This window comes from Ruditapes philippinarum, unplaced genomic scaffold, assembly GCF_026571515.1.
Source record: "Ruditapes philippinarum isolate M1 unplaced genomic scaffold, ASM2657151v2 ctg10430_1_1_1_1, whole genome shotgun sequence".
Classification (NCBI taxonomy): Eukaryota; Metazoa; Mollusca; class Bivalvia; order Venerida; family Veneridae; genus Ruditapes; species Ruditapes philippinarum.
The window spans coordinates 1,430-22,983 of record NW_026863900.1 but is presented as its reverse complement, the minus strand read 5'-3'; the positions used below and the strand labels follow the sequence as shown (position 1 = coordinate 22,983).

The 21,554-nt window shown below is 33.0% G+C and overlaps 1 protein-coding gene across 1 annotated transcript; it reads left to right on the top strand.

The window, feature by feature from the left end:
* Window positions 1-1,002: 1,002 nt before the first annotated feature.
* LOC132723743 (steroid 17-alpha-hydroxylase/17,20 lyase-like) lies at window positions 1,003-18,963 on the top strand. The gene is made up of 11 exons (XM_060708507.1): window positions 1,003-1,145; window positions 2,062-2,244; window positions 2,884-2,961; window positions 4,049-4,147; window positions 6,176-6,269; window positions 7,265-7,420; window positions 8,890-9,104; window positions 9,470-9,598; window positions 10,198-10,302; window positions 10,617-10,751; window positions 13,897-18,963. The coding sequence occupies exons 2-11, from the start codon at window positions 2,094-2,096 to the stop codon at window positions 14,241-14,243; spliced, it is 1,509 nt and encodes a 502-aa protein (XP_060564490.1). The 5' UTR covers window positions 1,003-1,145; window positions 2,062-2,093; the 3' UTR covers window positions 14,244-18,963.
* Window positions 18,964-21,554: the final 2,591 nt, after the last annotated feature.

Here is a 21,554-nt window from a genome sequence, read left to right as displayed (position 1 = left end):
TGTAATTACACATTCAGCGCTACTATCTTAATGCAATTAGCACCTAAGACAATGTAAGATGGTCTAAAATCATTATTAGAATATTATTTAACTCTTGTTTGCTCTTTTAAAATAATGAAAAATGGATTCGTTTCAAAGACATAGCATTATGTGCGCCTTTGAAGACGCTAGGTTACAATGATGATAAAAAAACAAATCTTTGTAGTATAACTATGATGGTATCTTTTCAGTTATGAACTAACACAAATTCAATACATTATTTATAAGACTGTTTGAAGTAAACAGTCATGTAAAAAAGAACCATTTTTCATTGATTCGCCTACAGTGTAACGCGAACATTTTGCGCGTCTTAACACTATCTTTATGCCAAACTCCTCACAGTGATTACCTCCCTTGGCAGAATTGTAATCACTGCCTTCACATACGTCAAATGATGATGAAAGTCACATGACGTAACGTTGAAATTTGAATGTAAATATCGATCGTTACATAGAAAATCTAAAGTCATTTTGCTCTTTAGTATCAAAAAATTATTCAAATTAATGAAAAATAAATTCAAAATCTAAAAGATATAAAATCTTGAAAAAAAATGTTTGTGATGGCAGAGATCTCTATATTGATAAGGGGAGATCACTGCGTAGGAGATTGTACGCAAATGACGTCACGTCAAAGTATATGCACGGTGCTGCAATACCATACGTAGTCGCAAAAACAGTACGGATATGTGATTATAACCGTTTTCAAATAAAGTTTATAGCAATGAAGAAAATAATTTAGCCATCTTTATATCAAATATTTTCAGAGAGTTTTTAAACTACATGTATGCTTTTTATTATCAACAGAGTATTCCTTTTCGTCAAAGGAGAGCTATATAAACCCTTGTATTATATAACAACTGCAATGCTGAAGTGGGTAAACACGTTTACAAAGTAAGCCCTAGAGCTATTGATCCATATTTATTTACTCTGCAAATATGCAAAAACTTATAAAAATATTGTGTGCACACTTAAATGTTATTTGCAAACATTTAATCGTGGTGCATTTTGACTTATCTGCAACGGAGATGAATTAATATACATTTATCTTTGTGGAGTTATAGCGGATAGATTGTAAAAATCTCATACGGAGTGGGTTTATTCCTTCAGGTAAATCCTAATATATTTGATGAATTATTTAAAAAAAACACTGAATCTTCAAACAGATTAATGTAACAAGTAAATTAATGCGTTGTTATTCACATTGATTTCTTCCTCATCAATTTGACTCTACAAAGCATGTCTGTTAATTTTATTTCTTTTTTTTTTTGGTTTATTTAAAATTTAGGGGGGGGGGGGGTGGCGTCCGTGGCCGAGTGGTTAGGGTTGTTGACTTCAAATCACTTGCCCCTCACCGCCGTGGGTTCGAAACCCTACAGGGACTTTGGATTCTTTAATGTGAGGAAGCTAGCGAAGAAGCTTACGGAACATCGGTGGTTCTACTCAGTTGCCCGTTCGTGCCTGAAATAATGCACGGAAAGGCATCTGAGGACTGTCTTCACCAGTAAATCGGGAACGTCACGAATGACCTATACTGTGTCGATGTGACGTAAGCCCCCCCCCCCAAAAAAAAAAAAAAAAAAAAAAAAAAATAAAAAAATAAAAAAAAAAAAATAAAAAAAAAAATTAGGACAAGAAGACAATTGAAGATCCTATATGTTGTAATTAAGGATGTATCAACACTTAAATAAAATATATATGTATATAATTATTCTTCTAAAATAATTTCTAAACATCCAAGGACATGTTAAATATGTGCTGCAAATGTTTATACGCAGTATTTGTAATCGTTGAAATATGTGTATTGATTTCTAATTAAAAATGGCTTAAGACTTTATTGAAAATAAATTTATTTACATCCCTTTATTTAAATGAAATGTGAATTCGTAATACTGAAAAATCTTCTTTTGAGCATTATATTTATGATATAAAACAGTAAGAAGACTGAGTTATAGGATCTTTAAACAATTTAAATATAATTTCTTTTGTATTGTTTTGATACATATGATAATAATGTTTTTTTTAGTTGTAGTTTTATCGATTAATTAACGTGTGAGCATGATTCAAGAATTCTTGTTGTCGGGATCTATAGGGATGACATTCCTCGTTGCTATATTAACGGGACTTGTTGTGTATTGGTTGATACTGAAATGGAAGTACAAATACCCGTCCGGCCCTACTGCTTTTCCCCTCATTGGAAACATGATGCGTAAGTACCCACTATATATAACACGGTGTCATGTGATTTGCTTGGTGTAAGTTCTATCTAACCATAACATTTGAATCATTTTATGTGTAAAAAAGTGAAATAAGGGCGCATTCTATAGAGTAATCAACACATAATTCATTTATTTATTTTAAGGGGGAGTTGCAGTTTGTTTCCTCGTAAAATTAAACGCAATACAGTACAAAAACTCCTACTTAGATTACCACAAGTTAAATAGTCACGTGAATAAAAGTGATAGAATATTTCAACGGCGTAATTAAAACAATAGCTCTCTTTTTTAAGATAATTATGAAATTTATTTTTAAAAAATATTGTGTAGTAAACAAAGAAAGTAATTTACACATTGTAATTGACACTTATAACTGGGGTCAAACTACACTGTGTGTAAAAACAGCCCTGACTGTGTTAGTCACCCAGTAAAAATGCGATGATAAAGCAAAACCACATATAACATGTGAAATATGCAATCTTAGTGAATTTTTCTCAAGTTTAATTTTCTTAAAATATTTTGTCTCGCGTGCAGCTTTAATCAAGGTGATTAATGTATCAATAACCTTATTCCTATATATAGAACTCTGCCATTTATTAACCAATTATTATCATATAATTTTATATCTGTAGAAGTTGACATGAAGATATTACATGAACAAGCATTTGAGTGGTCGAAGACATATGGTCCAGTCGTTTCAATCAGATTAGGTTAGTTAAACACTCACCACTGTAGGTTGGAATCCAGACAGGGAGTTCTTTCATGTGAGGTAGCTCTCCAGCTAGCTTACTGAACGTCGGTGATTCTACCCAGGTGTTCGTTCGTGTCTGAAACTATAAGCGGTATCGCACCGATATATCGTGCAATATTCGTTACTATAAAGGGCAAGTACCTTTAAGTTGCAAAGTAACCTGCGCACAAGTATCCCCGCTTGTTTTTTGTTTTTTTTTGCTTTTTTTCAATAAATACCCAGTACAGTGACGGAGACATGTGGACTCAACAATCCATGGCCAGATCTTGTTTCATATATATTTTGCAAGTATCCTAAGACATTTATAAGCTCCACTTTAAAACGAAAAAAAAGTTGATTTATTGGCATGACCCTCTTGTCGCCGTAGGTAAACGTTTTTGTTAATGTTCATTTTCTCAGACAGTATAAAGGTTGTACTTCAAACTGTATGTTTATTGTCATTAAAGGACGCCGTTTCAAATGGGCAGATAATCCTAAAACTTGTTTTTATGCAAAGTTATTTCAACTTAGATTGTAAGCCCTTGCTCACCTTTTTACCTAGATCCCTTTTTAGGGAAACATCTGAACTGTTCACTTTATAATGGATAAATATGTTAAATTTTGAATAATGACATCATTTTCAGAAGGGTAGATAATCCAAAAAGTCATTGATATGTCCTTTTTGTCTTTCTTATTTTACTTGGAATATTTGCCTTTTTACTCAAAAACACGTTAATGATATTCATTTTTGACTTAAAATATTTGTTGAATTTTCAGAGCAGGTTTGTCGGCTGAGTACGTTTGCAATGTTTTATTCCTTTTCTATGTTGCCTCTTTCAACTTTCCAGCACTAAGAAAAAAGGAGCGTGTCACATGTCCGCGGGAAAGTCTTGTTTCATATAGGGCTAGTGTGTTCAGTGATTACATGTATAATTTGATAATTTATTTTATACAATGTTGGTTTTAATTGAAAATGTTTTACTAACATGTTAATGTCTAAGTTTGCATTTTACAAAATGCTATTCCATGATGTGATAATCATATAATATAATATATCGTAATTGAAGGTCCAATGCCGTTTGTATTTGTCAACACAATAGATACAGCCCTGGAGGTTTTGGTTAAAAAATCAACAGACTTCGCTTCCAGAATGATAACTCCGTCTAGTAAGTATATATGATATATTTTTATGCCCCCGCCATGTAATGGCCGGGGCATATAGTGTTACCCTGTTCCGTCCTTCCGTCATTCCGTCATTCTGTCATTCCGTCATCATCAGTTTCCGTTCATTATCTTAGTAACCGTTGCACACATTCAACTCAAATTTGACATATGGATATGTCATGAGAAAATACAGGTCAAGTTCGAATTAGCAGAGTTATGCACCTTTTACTTTAAAATAATATGAACTTTTCAGTTTCCGTTCATTATCTCCTCAACAGTACAACACATTCAACTCAAACTTGACATATGGATATGTTTTTGGAATGCCCGGGCCAAGTTCGAATTTGGTCATGGTTCAATGATTTTTGGCAGAGTAAATCCCCTTTCACTTTAAAAATAATATGAAATTTACAGTTTCCGATCAATACATTATCTACCCAACAGTGTTACATATTCAACTCAAATTTGACATATGGATATGTCAAAGGAATGGGTAGGTCAAGTTGAAATTTGGTCAAGGTTCAATGATTTTTTGGCAGTTATGTCCCTTTCACTTTGAAAATAATATAGATACATCTAAGGAATAAGCAGTTTAAGTTTGAATTTGGTCGTGGTTCATTGATTTTGAACAAACTTACCTTTCCTGTATTTTGGAAAAATTTTGAACTTTCAGTTTCAGCAGTCATACTTTTGTGGAAATGTATGTAGCCATCATTTTGGCTACAAATATGAAATATGCTATTTTCAAAAAGTAAAGACTGAATAAGTTCAGTGCCTTGAACATTGTATGGAAATGGTTTGTGTTAACATTGAAAAGTTTTAAGGGCTTTGAACTTAAAATTAAAAAAAAAATTGTGCAAACAAATTTGGAACTAAAAATTATAACATCTGAAATTTTGGCTGCATGCGGGGGCATCCGTGGCATGATGACACATTTCTAGTTATAAATATATTTCGTTTTCGAGTCAAAAACATTTATTTCTCCCATTCCACGTACACACATGACACGGTGAGGGGACAAACATGAATAAAAAGTACATTGAGGCTTGAACTTGAAACCAATATCCCCTCTCCAATGTGGGCTCGAACAGGGCCTTTGGATTCTTTCATGTTAGGAAGCTATCGAACTTCAGTGTTTTTACTCCGGCCAATTCATGACTGAAACACAATGACACATGAGGACTTGGCTGGAATACATTGTCGGTGTGACGTGTGTCGGTGTGACGAAAGCCCTATTTAAACAAGCACATTTTTTACGTTCGTTAAGCTCAACAAATATAGCACCAGGAGGAAAGTATTATCCCCGTATCACCCTCATGACAATTCATACGGACATTGAATTGAATTTAATGGTCAATGAACTCTCACTACTGATTCAGAAATTATATGGGTTTAATAGTCTATTTCTTGAGGAGAAATACGGGTAAAACGTCAAGTTTGATCGACTACTGAAATATGACCGAATATTTGTAAAATTCGGCGTAAAAATAAAAGAAAACAACCACACAAACAACCTTTACACTATAGAAGTTCCTTATGTTTCGTGCTTTTTGGCTTAAACAATCGAATAAACAAATGAATAAGGTAACACAAAAAATAAAAATTATATGTAATCAGTCAATTAATCAATCAACCACGCCCCATCCCCCCAAATGTATATATAATAAGTAAAAAAGAAGAATGAAAAGTAGAACGAAACGATCCCAACTTCAGAACATGCGTCATTGTAAAGCAAAAGTTCTAAGAAGATATTATTATAGAGTTTAATTGTGTCTTTGCTACTTTATTGATAAATGCAGATAACTGATCCATGAGTGATCAGAGCTATCTATCTCAGTTAAAATGTATGTAACATGCACTAAACCAAATGATTAAAATAATTAAACGTTATAAAACTGATGTTTACTCTTTTCAAAGAACGAGAAAACTTAATTTTGTATTTTTGAGACACGATATAACTTTAAAAAGATTATTTATACGTATGTTCATTTTTTTTCAATGAAAACGCATATGTTATGATATTTTTACAGTTGAAATGTTAACGTATGGTGGAAAGGATATTGCTTTCAGCAACTATGGACTTATATGGAAACTTCATCGTAAAATTGCGTCAAAGGCCTTACGGTAAATTATTATCATTTATTAACTCACTGCGGTATTGAGGCAGTACCTCTAAAAACTTGACAGAAAGTACAAATTGTGTTTTTTCGGTGATTTTACATTTTTATGCACAGCCTCATTTAAACCTTTTTTAGGCGATGAATTAGTAGTCTTAAAGTGCATTTCAATTGATGAAAATGCGAAATAATTAGCAATTAATCAACCAGACGCTAGTCCGGAATTTGCCGAAATACGTCATAAAGTGGGTACCTTAAAATAGGTTCAGAAGCTTTACATTCTCTGATAAATCATAATTTTATGATTGAGGGGAATCTGGCGTCTACTTTGGTCAGTAAAGCAGAAAATTTGCCGTATGACCTCTATTGTGTCGATGGTGGACAATCGATCACAAGATCGCATTCAACACGAATGTATCAGTCTTATTGGCAATCAACAATAGAATGTATGTGAAACTGTATTATGAATAAAATTTCATTTCAGTAGCAACAGATAGTGTGTTCAGATATACTATGCTCATTTTTGGGTGAAATAATTGGCAGGAATTTATTGAAATCTAGTACATTCTGCCTGAATATGTCAAATTTAAATGAATGAATATATTAACCTTTTCCTGGACAAATTATTCCGTCTACCTACAATATCAATGCGTGTAAAATAACAGACTTAGGAATCTTTTTTACAACCACTTTTAGCTTATGCCACAAATGAAATCTTACTATAGATAAATCTAATGAAAATGTTTCTTAAACTATAGCTTTATACCATTAAAAGTGTACGGTAAATATACTTGAATTGTTCAAGATTGTGAAGATAATGGAACCTTAGATTTGGCAGATTCCATAAATTGCGCATATAGACCCCAATTTAAACTTCACAACCCTTGCGGCGAATCGCCAAACGTTTTGAATATTATAACAAACAATTTGAGTTATAAAAGTTGGCTTTTACCCGAGCAATTGCATGTTTTTTCGTGCATCATCGTGTCTCATTCTTTACAGGCAATATTTGCAAGGAGATGCTTTAGAGCACAGAATATTTGATGCAGTAGAAACGGCGTTTGTTGAAATGGACAAAATTTCCGGCCAATTTGATCCAGAGCAGTACATAAACTTTATTGTTACTAACATACTGACAAGTCTTTGCTTTGGTGGAAAGTAAGTAGTGTTAAAATGCTAATATGTTTTTCGTTATTTATTCAGTCGGGAGATCTAAGAGTATTTCAATAGTTGGAGGATTAGCGGGCGTCGTTAATTTTTTGGCTAAGGGAAATACATATTATAAAAGTGTCCAATGTCATGGTTCTAGTTTCTTTAAAAAGTGTGAGAATCAAATCATGTTCATATGCCCGAAAGAATTTTATGCGTATTATGCTATACCTCCTGGCATTCATCCGTCCGTCTGTCTGTCCGTCCGTTAGCAATTTGGTTTCCGGAGCATAACTTAAGTTCCACCAGGTCCACAATATTCAAACTTCATAGGATAATTGCCAGCCCCTATTGATTTTGGGGTCAAAGGCTCAAAGGTCAAGTTCATTATCACTTTAAAACTTAGAACAGTTTTTGGAGCATTACTTTAGATCCGTTTGGCCCATAGATTCAAACTTCATAGGATTATTGTACATTTTGGGTAGGAGACCAATATTGATTGTGGGGTCACAAGGTCAAAGATCAAGGTCACTTTTACTTTAAAACTTATTCAACAGTTTCCGGAACATAACTTAAGCTCTATTAGGCCAACAATTTTAAACTTAATAGGATGATTGTCCAGATTGTGTAGAATACCCCTATTGATTTATGGGTCACAAGATCAAAGGTCAAGGTCACTGTCACCTTAAAACTGAAAACAGTTTCCGGAGAATGACTTCAGGTTCGTATGGCCCACAGTGTTCAAACTTCATAGGATGATTATCAATATTGGGTAGAACACCCCTTTTGATTTTGGGGTCACATGGTCAAAGTTAAAGGTTGCTATTTGTATAACCTCAAAGCTGAAAACAGTTTCCAGTGCATAACTTAAGTTCCATTCGGCCCACAATATTCAAACTTTATAGGAGGATTGCTTTTTAAAGGAGAAAATACTTTATCTCATATATATCTCACAAATGATTCATCCCTTCTATAAAAACACTTTCGGGTGTTTAATGCTCCGCCTAGGCGCTCTTGTTTTTTTTTGGTGATGTTTATTTCAATATGAAAGCTAATGTTGAAATTTCACAGGGGTGCGACATATAATCGAAATCCGAAGGCAGGGATTGGGGTATGCTGCCCTAGCCCCCAGCTTCTGTGTCCGCGCATGAGAACTGTTGAGACTTTGTCTGAACTATTTCTGATAAGTGTGGTTTAAGTCCGAGTCCTTCAACAAAGGAGTCCAAATGTCGAACCCACAGCGGTGAAGGTGTAGTGGCTTCGATTTTAAACGATTTATCCACTCAGCCACGGACTTCCCATTCAAACAGATAAAAAATACAGTTCATGTTATTTTTTTATGCTGAAATAAGCCTTTAATTTCTGTATATTCTTTAATAATAACTACCAATTATGTCTGACTACCAGAGTTAAAAAGTAGGGAAATATTCCCGTTTAAATGATATGTATGTTGGTACAATCAGTTCTGTTCTTTCTAGATATGATTTCCAAGATAAAGAAGTGAATTATATTCTGAAAGCCAAAGACGAAATTAACGACAAATTTGCAAAAGGCATCTTGGAGGATTTTGTTCCAGGATTGAAATATGTGTATAAGTCCGAGGGCTTCAAGGAGATGGAAATGTTTACGATTGATGTGATCGAGGGGTTTATCAGAAGAAAATACAAGGAGGCGGAGTCAACTTTTAATAAAGGTAAGTGAAGTTAGAAAAGAAGGTGGAGTCAACATGTAAAGATGTTTAAGCATATAAACATGGAGGCAAAGTCAAATTACACAAAGTTAGGTGCATTTAAGGGAGAAGGTTGAGTCAAATATACTTAGTATGCAATTACAGGGATAAGAATTTTGTATGGAAGTCAAAATACAAGTACTTCTTTGTTTAAATGTTGCTACCTTTAGGACACATTGTTCCATGTTTTCCAAGTTGCATATATTAAAGTATACAGTATGCTCATAATCCATTATTTAAACATACTTTAACGTATGCTTGTTATTTCTTAAGACGAAACAAATGAATTTCTTATGCCTTTGATATTAAGAAAAAATTTTTTTTCATAGATAACATGCGACATTTTTCGGACAATTTGATTCTTGCTCGCATGGAGGCGGAACAGGAGGAGGGAAAAGACGCTCTCTTAGGACTAGAAGAAGATCACCTTGTCCAAACGCTAACTGATATATTCTTTGGTAATCATCGTTGACAACACCGTTTTTTGTTTACTTTTAATTAAAAAATGAAGTAAGGTGCTACTTAAAAGAGATGACTTAAACATATCATTTATATTTTTAAAACGTACTTTGATTAGTTTATATGAAATCAAGAAAAATATGTAGGAAAAGGACGATTGTGGGGCTATCTTAACTGATCGTTTTGAACAGTAGCCCTTATAAATTTATATCAAAAGCAAGGCCATCATTTAATTTTGTATAAAAAGACCACCGGCCCATGACACATATGCCTTACTTGTTATGTACATTGTTCAAGAAAGCTGCTCCAAATTTGGGAAAAGGCGTAAAATTAAACAAAAAATAAACTGCACCAATTTTAAACTGAAAGTAAAGCTTTTAGATAGCAAAAAAGCATATTTTATTAATTCATTTCACTATCATGTGAATAAATTTACATACATTTAACAATTTTGTTTGTTATTTGTAGACATCAGCATAAAAATTCAAACGTATTATACAACATATTACTCCGGTATAAATCTTTTGCCTCCAAATACTTCTTGCATTTACAAAATGTCTTGCTTTATAGATCTATTTGATTTCATTTTGTTATTTAGCTGGCATAGACACATCCCGATATACACTCAGGTTTGCCCTGTTGCACATGGTGGCATTTCCGGATATACAAGAAAAGGTTCAAGAAGAAATAGATAATGCTGTTGGTTAGTGAAATACATTTGTCGACCAAAGCAATCTGCAAAAATGATTAATTGAACAATTTCAACTCAACGGCGCATTACGCGAATTTGATATGAAACAATTAATCATTAAAATATTGTATTTTGTCCTGTTTGAAAAGTTTGAGCTCCAGACTGCCTTCGCCAATCAGTGTTTAAATCTACCTTTATTTAAATAAATAAAAACAAACTAGTTTTCGTTAAGCACGTCAGAAATATATTCTCATTATTATAACAACTGTATAATTTGTGCTTAAGAATAAAGCTATCACTTATTATATATAAGGTTGCTTCTTCAGGGAGGGAAAGATTACCAGGAGTTGACGACCGCCCAAATCTTGGTTATACGGAAGCTGTGTTACACGAAAGTATGCGTCTTGCAAGCGTCTCCCCATTAGGAATTTTCCACCAAGCGTCTTGTGATACAGAATTATGTAAGTATGGTGTACAATGTTCTCAGTTAAATACGCTTGGAACAAAAATTTCGAAAAGTCTACCCTGCATTGTAGCTTATCTTTATAACTACCTTTTTAAAAGCAACCGATTACCTTATGAAACGTTGAATATTTTCCTTTTTTGACCTTTGCCAAAATGGTTCAAACACCTGCGGATGTTTCTAAATTCAAAAAAAAAAAATACTATTTCATGTTTAAATGTTGAATTCTGCTTAAGCTGGTGATAGGGGGCGTGGACGGTAACTTGCACTTTCCAGTACCGTCCATGAACAGGCTAAATCAAACCGAGCCTGAAACATTTTCAATTTTGCCGTGTTGGGATATCTTTACGGATTCTGTATTTATCTATTTAAAAATGTGTAGCTGAAATGTAAAAGGTATTTTGTTTGTCAGTGTATTCTTCTTATTATTAGGCTTTTCATGACAATTATTAGCCTAAAATATTACAACTTACACACAGCCCTGTAACAATTGTAAAAATAAACACTTTTGAATATGAAATAAACATTACAAAAACACTTCATTTTATAAAGTGACAATTATAGCGAACGTAAATTTCCTATCTGCAGATGTCTTTTATCACAATCATTATATACTTATACAAGAAAAGCATTGATGCAAAGCATCAAAGGGCGTCCAAGCATGAAATGCAGAAAGTGCCCCTTATTATGTTATCGCTATGAGCAAAGACCCCCTCTTAAGGTATCTGTTCACACTTAGTAAAAATATGACACTGGTTATATTACCATGTTGATCATGTTGAGCATGTTGTTTTTTATACAATAATTGTAATAACTATTTTATTATAAAAAATACAGATTTTATGAATATTGTTTTCCTCTCTTTTTTTGTGTTTTATGTGCTATTTTAATACTGAGTTTTTTACGTTTACTACTCTTTTTTTTTTATTAAAATTGTAAAATAAAAATTTTAAGAATTCAATTGTCATATTGACCGACGATTATAAGTCAAAACTTAACTGGAAAAGGTCAGTAAATTATGGTTAATCTTTCAATATATAATATTGTTTATTCTTCAACCATGTACATGTGTATTTGCATTTTTCTTTATCATTTTTTAAAATATCAATCAATTGTAAAATTCATAAAATCTAATTTGTAACTTTGAAAAATTCCTCGGCATCTTTACTAAACACGAATAACAAATTAAATAAAATGTTTCAAAGTTGATAGTGTCATATTAATACCATAAAATGTACCTTTTTTCTCAGTTATTGTACATATTTATTGCTTTTATCTCATAAAGAGTTACAAACTAAGTGACAAACATTTATTTTGCAAAAGAGCTTATTTATCTGTAAAAAGTTTTTACTTTCTGAAACGATATCAAACATCTACTCCAAAACCGGGAGAGACAGGACAATAAACGTTGATTCTATTCGCCGGTCACTGGTAAATACCGGTCAAAATAGACCGGGAGAGACCGGGAATTAACGATAGGAGTGCATCCTTCTATAAATAGATTTTCGGAATGTTTAGGTAGACAGTAGACATTAAGGTCATCAACTTATCATTCTATGTATTACAAAATGATAAATAAAAATAATTGAAGGGACGGAAAAGGTTATTTCATTTGAAAATCTTTGCATTGCGAAATTCTCCAGTTCGCTATTCATTGTACACATCGCGACATTTCATTTTTAATTAATAATAATCAAGCACCCTCATACCGATCGGAATGATCGGCTTTTATTATTACCGACTAAAAGGCTCGAGAAGTTGCTGTCGCCCTTGCACAAAATCTGATTTCATTTCATAAAGGGGCGCCGCACTTCGGCGCGGACGCCAAAAATAGTACTTTCTTTTTAAAATAATATTGTAGTTGGTGTGTAAATATACATGTTACGACATTGATAAAGCTTATGATACTGATAATGAGCATGATAATATGCACAAAACTTAAGTTGATGAATTATCATAAGGGAATGTTTTCCATAAATAAAGACACGAACCACACTTGTCGAGCAAATGCCTTTCACCAACATGATTTCACCGACCGTTTGTGTGCCTTCAAACGTTACATACATAATGTTTTTATTGTGCAATAACTAAGTTGGCGAATTAATATAAGGGACTGTTTCCCATATATAAGGACACAAACCACTCTTGGCGGTGAGCTAGTTTTTGTGTAGCCTTGAAAAGGTGACATATATGGGTTACTTTTGTCGGCGGCGTCGGCGTCTGTGTCGTTGTCAGCGTCGTTGTCGGCTTCGTCGTCGGCGTCCCCAAAAGCATGTCCGGAGCATAACTCAGTCACTATAAGTCTGATTGACTTCAAACTTGGTATAAATACTTCTTTCAATAAAACGAAGTGCAGTGCACAAGGACCGGTACTTTGCAGTTCTTATTTTTTGAGTTATTGCCCTTTGTTAATTTTCATACTTTAATTTTGTCCGAGCCATTTCTCTTCAACTAAAAAAGCTATGAACTTGAAACTTCATAGGATGATAGATCTCATTAAGAAGAAGTGGGGTGCACAAGAACCGGTACTCTACACTTCCTAATTTTTGAGTTATTGCCCTTTGTTAATTTTCATACTTTATTTTTGTCCGGGCCATTTCTCCTTATGTATAAAAGCCATGGACTTGAAACTTCATAGGATGATAGGTCTAATAAAGAAATGCAGTGCACAAGAACAGATACTCTGCATTTATAATTGTTTGAGTTATTGCCCTTTGTTCATTTTCATACTTTAATTTTGTGCGGGCCATTTGCTTTAGAATGGTTCAAATTATTATATAAGCTTCTTTTCGCTGCTTACTGGACTCAATTACACCCCCCTCCCCCTAAAATTTCCGTTTAAATTTCTACTGTACTTACTTGTATTTTCAGATATTTATTTAATAATTCAGGAAATGGGGTTATTTGGTTAAATTAAAAGGGCAACGTCCTATGTGAAAAATAATAAGTGCATAACATCAGTTCTTCGTATTTTTTATTACATATCAAACTAATTGAATGCTTATTACGGAGTGTAATGCATGCAGATTTCATTTATCGCAACAAAGAAGTTTATACATGTACATATTATTGTATCTGTTACTGGTTCAATATTATATTATAATTATGCATTTATGTATTTATGTATATATCTATTTATTCAGCCGGCTACCGAATTCAAAAAGGTACAAACATAGCTATCAATCACTGGGCGCTTCACCATGACCCAAGCGCCTGGGATGACGTTGATCGATTTATTCCAGAACGATATTTAGGGGAAGATGGAAAGCTAGGACCTAAGCCAAAGAACTGGCTGCCATTTTCGGCAGGGACACGAGTATGTCTCGGAGAGTTTGTAGCCAAACCAGAGCTTCATTTAATCTTCGCGAGTTTAATGCAGCGCTATAAATGGAAAATGCAGTCGGGGTTATGTGCAGACATCACCCCTGTTGGGTCAGTTTTACTTCTGGGTTGTAAGCCCTACAAAGTCATTGCTGAAAGGAGAATTTAAAATGACAGAAGCTGAAGTATTTTTTTAATATAACTAGGGTACTTAGTTAAATATATGATGAAAGATAAATTTATTTAAAAGGTATTAGATTATATTCAGGAGAAGACATGTTTCAGTCGTACTATTATATGTTTTAGCATGTAGAAAAAATATTCGTATACACTGTGATATGTAAATTCAATTTGTTTACTCCTCATTAACACGTAGAAGTTATATTATTTACATAATTATCAAAATGTTATTTGATTTATATTTCCACGTCTCTAATATCATAATCTTATGTTACATGAGGCTAAAGACCAACAAGAGATATTTTCAAAACGCAGTCCCTACTATAACCTGAAGTAACGCCAAACGAAAGGACACCAAACGGGAAGGGGAAAACAAATGAGAAGGAGTAGGGGCTTATTTAGATTCTTATAATTAGGGCAGAGTATCAATGGACGAGAGGGATTAGTTGAATACCTACCGAGACAGTGAGACATATTATAATATATACAGAGGAAATAACAAGGGATGCAAACATGTAACGTAAAAAACTCTTTGCAACACATACTGAAATGAACGTTATGGCTGACTCTAATGAATACGCACTCAAATAGTTTAATATGATTATGAACAACGTAAATAACTAAGGAATACCGAATATAAACCAAGAGTTGTCTGTAGTTAGTATTGTATCAATATAAACACATGCTTGACACTAACGGCATTTAACTTATCACGTATTGGCCATTTTACATTTGATATTTAAAAAAAAAAAGATATGCAGTCCGTTATATAAAAGATGACATCTGCTTAACCCACCCCTCGAATGATTCTAGTGTAAAATCTGTTACACGCATTCTAGATTCTAGCCCAAGCTTTTTGGCGTGACCGAGCTTTTAACGTTGTCATTGTACACTTTTGCCGGGGGGGGGGGGGGGTTCGCTGAGGTTACCATTTTCTTTATCTGATATAAAACAGACAAAGTAAAATGTGTTACAAAAAGAACACTTTTTGTCAAAGAAATGTGCAAACATGATCTTTTTTCCAGATCTTTTTAATGCAACTGTTAGCACTGTTATAAGTAATAAGTTCAATGCAATTTTAACCTAAGCAAGTACCATGACAATGAAAAATATACAATGAACAAACAGATGCCAGATATTACCAATATACAATAAAAAGCTTTTGATATGGCAACAAATATACAAATCCCGGTATAAAATTCATTATTATCTAAACCCTGACTGGTAAACGTAATAAATGTATGCATTTACATATCTTTAAAATAAAAATAACATTAACTGGAGTAGTTAATTCTGAATTAACAGTAGAATGTGGCGTTTCGGCGTGGCACAACATCATTCCTTTTTTGTCACAAAACATGATAAACATGTATTTTCCCCCACTTTTGTTGGATCGTGTCTTCGTTGTTGGAGAGTCTTTCTCTGTCCACTGAGAGCTCTGTTGTTGCTTGCCGGCTCATAGAGCCACAACCACGTTTCGTCGCACGTGATAACTCGATCCAAGAATGTGTTCCCCTCGCGTTTTACTTTTCCCAGGAACAACTTAAAAAGTTCAATCCGCTTTTGCATCTCTGCTTCTTTCGATACACATAGAACCTGCATACCTAGCTTTTCATGTAAAATTGATTGTACAGTTCCGTACTAAACACAAACATGGTCTGAAATCTCTTACATGGAGCAGCGGCGATCATCTTCAATAAAACGCCTCACTAACGCCACTAACGTCGACGTGATTAAGGACGGTCTTCCATTTTGGGTGTCATCGTCTATGCTCTCGCGGCTTCTCCTTAACAGTTTGTGTCATTTGTAAACAGCGGATTTCTGCATAGGAGGTGTTGTTCCTGCTTTCCAATGGTTTCGGCTGCTGAAGACACAAAAGTTAATTGATGGTCTAGTTTCGGTTTACGGCGGTATCCCAATCATGACGTTGATGCTAAAAGAAACGTTTTTGTTTTCGCTACCGTGTGTAATGTTCGTACCGGACATGACGTCAAAAACTACATGTTCGATAAAAAATGACTTCGCTTGAACGAACGTCAAAATTTCGAAGACTTTGCACCACTTGTAAATGAAATGTTACAATTTGTTTGAGAGGTTTACTGATTTCATTTCTCGTGCTCCAGGGTATAGAAATTCGCGTAATTTAAAACTATATAAATGCTTATTTTTTAACAATTTTACTGAAGTTATCAAAACCCATTCAAAATGTGTATATATATTTATGCATCTGAAGTTTCGTGAAGATCGGACGTCAAAATAGAAATTATAGAAATATTCGCCCTCGTACTTCCTTTCATTAAGTCGTTTTCATTAATCAATTGCTCCAGTGTGTAAAATTGTATCTTTATTTTCTGTAATTTTCTGGATAATTGTTTTTTATGATTAAATTATAACTGATTGTACGAGTAACAAATCTGAGTTTTGCAAAGATAGGAAACGATCATTTTGAAAAATAACCAATGATAATTTTTTTGTTGTTGTTTGAGAGATGTACTTTCCAACAAATTACATGCTTATTTGAAGTTTATTTACATAAAGAAATATATATAAACAAGCTAATTCCGTTTGTCAAGATTACTCTAGAATAAAATGACGAAAAAGTTTTGTTGTTTTCTTAATATGCCCCCTCCCCCCTAACCAGTAAGGCTGATACACTTTATGTGCCTGCACGTCAGCTTATCCAACCGTTTTGGTTTATTACACTTTTCTGTGACTATGGAAACAATAGGTAATTGTAAATGTTGGAATATTTGACTGTCTTTCTGCATGCAAGAACCATGTTTGTTGGGAGCTGCGTTCGTTGAATGCCGCCTTTCCTTGTTGAAAATTGATCAAAATTGCTCGTAGACTTGCATCGATCAACAAGTCTGTCTATCCTAGATTCATGTTTTTGTGACGGCGTGCCATGCACTTTAATCAAATTTTAATGTGAATTGTGTAAGGATTTGTGTCTAACCAATAGCTATGCTATTCGTGGATGAGTTATTTTTGTATATTTATGCATAGATATGTGCAAATGAAGCCAATTTATCACACGCATAGCTTAGCTTTAAAACTCAGATCAAAAGAGCAATGTCATACTTAATTTGAACGTAGAGGGGACTGGGCGGTTCAGATTGTTGTTTTTGAACTACTTTACCCATACCGCTGTGTGTCTGACATATCTGAATCCCGAAAGAGACTTTTGATTTCTCATGTAAAGTTGCTATTCGCCTCAGTGGCTCTATGCAGGTGCCCACGTGTGCCTGAAATAATGCACGATGGTGAACCCATGGATGTCTTCCTTCACCAGTACGGTTAAAATGTCACCGAAATACCTTTACAGTGTCGATATGTCTTCAAATCGTACAAAAGTATGATTTTCGTATGCTGTAAATATGCCATTCATTGATGCTTTTTAGTAAAACAAAACTTTACATTAAAACGTTTGCTGATTGTTTCTTAGATGTCATTTCTCTGAGATGGTATTGTTAATAAAACTTTTTAACGCATTCGAAATGCATTAAATTCTAAATGCCGTCAATGCACATACATTTTGTACTTCAAAAATCATAAAATAATAAAAAAAGGACAATATACCTTTACAAAAAACTTAATAACTCTCAACATTGATTTCGAACAAAACAAAATATAAATATATATATTTCAGCTGAATATTAAGACTGAGGTTTCAAGCACAGTTATCTTATCTTGTTTGTGGTTTATATAGATAGAAGTGTTCAATCTCGAATGGTTTAAAGAAGTCATATGATTTATTCCCGAGCATTCCTATAATGCCAGCACATTCGACAAAATGACAATCCCGTATAATTTTCGTATAATGCACGGTGCGGGAGCTGAAGTGCAAGTATTCTATATATTCTATAGGGAAATAGTGTTGGACAGACGCACATGATCAAACCAAATAAAGAACTGTTTCGCGTGCATCACTTCATACGATTACTAGTATTTCATTTTCCAGTTGTTTTTTTTTTTTGTCTTAAAGGAATTTACAATACATTCAGAATATTGATAAATATTATGCACAAATACTTAGATTTCAAAGGTTTATTTTAATACATATGTTGTAAATGTAGACATTCATGGTAGGAGCCATATGTATTATAATACTCTCTTTGCTTTATTATTGTTTAAATTGTTTTCATTCCTTAGCACTTTTTGGAAGTAAAGGCATTTGTTGGCTGTGTCCGTTGTGATGGAAGGAAAGAGCCGTATAATTTTTATCAAGCTCTCCAACACACAAATTTTTTGACAAGTTTATACTATAAGTTTTGTGTTTCAACCATGGTTTAAAATATGACAATATAATGGTTGGTCTCAGAAAGCGCACTCGAGAGATGTTTAAAATGTTCTTAGCTTGTTTTAAACACAATCGACGAAATTAAATTACCCGAGTGAGTAATGACGTGGATAAGAAAATCTTAACATATGCACGGTATATTTGAAATCACAAGAAAATGAACGTTTGGTGTACTTTCTTTGCTTTTATTGTCGCAGTAGTAAGAAATGCCCACTGAAACTGAACGTTATAATTTATATTGATAGCCTTGTTAACATTCAAAACATTTTAAAGATTGTAAACATACAATTGTATGCTATTAAATTATGTAAATGTGTTACTTATGTGATGTTTTGTCTTTAATTGCTGAAATAGGAACCTAAATTCAATGTCAAATATAATGTGAAATTGTAAAGTCACAAAATTTGTATTATTTCCTTCAAGTGACATTATGCCCAAACAAAGGTATATAGTGAGTAAAGAGGTAATAGTCAGAACAAGTTAACATTTTGTCAGAATTCCTTTCAATTTTATAATTTACTTCGCATCAACGATAAATCACACACATGGCCCCCAAAAAATTATCTCAATCACCATGATAACACTCAATCTTTTGAAATATGTTGTCAATTTAGTTCAACTTGGCGATGAAAATATGAGCATAATGTCACTTTAAGGATGTTTTTCTTTTATTGCTTAGAAAAAAGAGAAAATTAAATGTGAAATTGTCACAAGTTCAATGGTATGACTGGCACAGAAGAAATATGTTAAATACTTATTGATTTTACAAGTATTTCTTAATTGACAAGTTAATGTGAAAATTTAAAACAAAAAAGTATTAATTAAAACAATGTATGGAGTGAAAGTTATGTTGGTTAAAGAACAAAAAAAAATCGGGACCGGACACTTCGTTCGGATAAGAACGGATTCCGGATTAGAATAATCCGGATTAGCATTCACTGTATATCCACAGCCACAAAAACAAGCATTTTTCTTAATCTTGCGCATATGATAAGACAAATTAAATCTTTATTATAGCAAGTTCAAAAATCAATTAATATACAGACAATGTTATTGGTGAGGGAATAAAATAAGTGAATTTCTATTCGAGCTTATTATTAGTGAACCATTTATATATGATATAAAATGTATATTTAGTTAAGCTAAGTTGTTACTGAAAAATCATAGATTATGTGAACATTTTGTTCAATGGCTTTGACATAAACTGTTCATTACGTATTAAGAATATAACCGTTTATCTTCTTTTTATCTGCCTGTATTTTGTGCCTTAGGTGATACATTTCGACGATTGTATGTGGGAAGTTAACATAAGTTGCGGACAGCCAGACACATTAAAAAAAAACAATGGCTATATAAGGTGCTTGGAAACTAAATCTTTAAGTTACTTTGTTGTTATGTTGAGACTAAAAGATTTGAAAAATTTGTGATCAGAATAGAGAATAATAGTATCGCTAAAAAAAGTCAAAACCGGCAAATGAAAAAAATAAATATTCCAAGCTCGGTCTTATTGAGCTTGTTGATGGACGGTAATAAAAAGTGCAAGTTATCGCCCACACCCCCGACACCAGCTAAGAAGTATTCAACATTTAAACATGTAATGGTAAAAAATATGATTTAAGGAACATCAGCACATTTGTCAATATCATAGAAGATATAACATTTATTATTACAAATATAATCGTTAGTAAATGAAAATCGGTTACCGCACTAACTTTTTACATCAATGGGTTGTCCAGATTTAGACCAACAATAAACGGAGGATATCAAATACTCAAAATGTGTTACTGCATTTGTGTATTATATAGAATATATTATCAAGAATAAATGAAATTATATAAAATAATAGTTATCATTTCCAACAATTATAATCAAAGTATACCAAAACAACACATATTTCTTTAAATATATGTAATTTAAGAAAAATGGGGGAAAAAAGAAAGTTTAAATCAAAAAGTAGCATAGTTTTAATGCGACTGACACCAAGTCTTTCTTCACTGATCACTTAAATGTGGCCATGCAGCTTAGGATAATTTTTTTCAGAAATTTTAACCATTCAATACTTTTTATATTAACATGCATCGTAAGGGTAATAAATCCCTCTAATGACAAAATGTTTATTTCTAAAATTGTGTTTTATTTCTAAGTTTAATACGACGGTTTCTCATTGGCCATAAAGGTGAACCATCCATTCCTTTTGGCACGTTGTAAAGAAAATGTGATTTGGGGGTTGACATTCATTGAATGTCACCTTTCTTTATTGATCTTGTTTACCATATTATAATCTCCTAGTTGGAAGTTGACAAAGGTCACTGTTTCTTGTTTTTCTACGTTATTGACAAATTATTTTGATTTCTGCACATTGTTGTATTGCTTCAGATGTTTAATCAATAAACCATAATGCACAAACAAACCTGAAACTATTTTCTCATTTTTTCATCGATGTTTAATTTATGATAGAGTGGATCAGAACTTTTTCACATTTACGCAGCTTTGAAATTATATTTTATCTTTTTATAAGCTTTTTTGTCAGTAACGGTTATAATTGTTTTTACCTTTTTGAAGCTCATTCTGTTTTATAGTTTATTCAGTTAAACCAAATGAGCCTAATGTCACTTTAATGCGGGTTAAAAGAAAAATAGAAATAACGTTAATATACAACATTTGTTAAATATATTTGTAGTATTATATATAATGGCAAATATCCTAACATTTTGTTATTTACATGGCTGTGGACGAGGGGTGCAAGCAAGAAAATCACATCTGGAGTTAACGCTCTTCTATTAAAAAGTCTTAGTTAAAAACGGGCTTAACTCCAAAATGTTTTTAAGAAATATGCCTATTGTGAATGTTTTAAAAACTGCACCTTGAAACGATAACAAAATATTCCAAGATATATGTTGATGACTTGTGCAATGTTTAAAAAAATACATTTAAATCTTTTTTGCACGACAGCGACGCCATAGCGATTATAATAAATAAACTTTTTTTCATAAAAAAAGA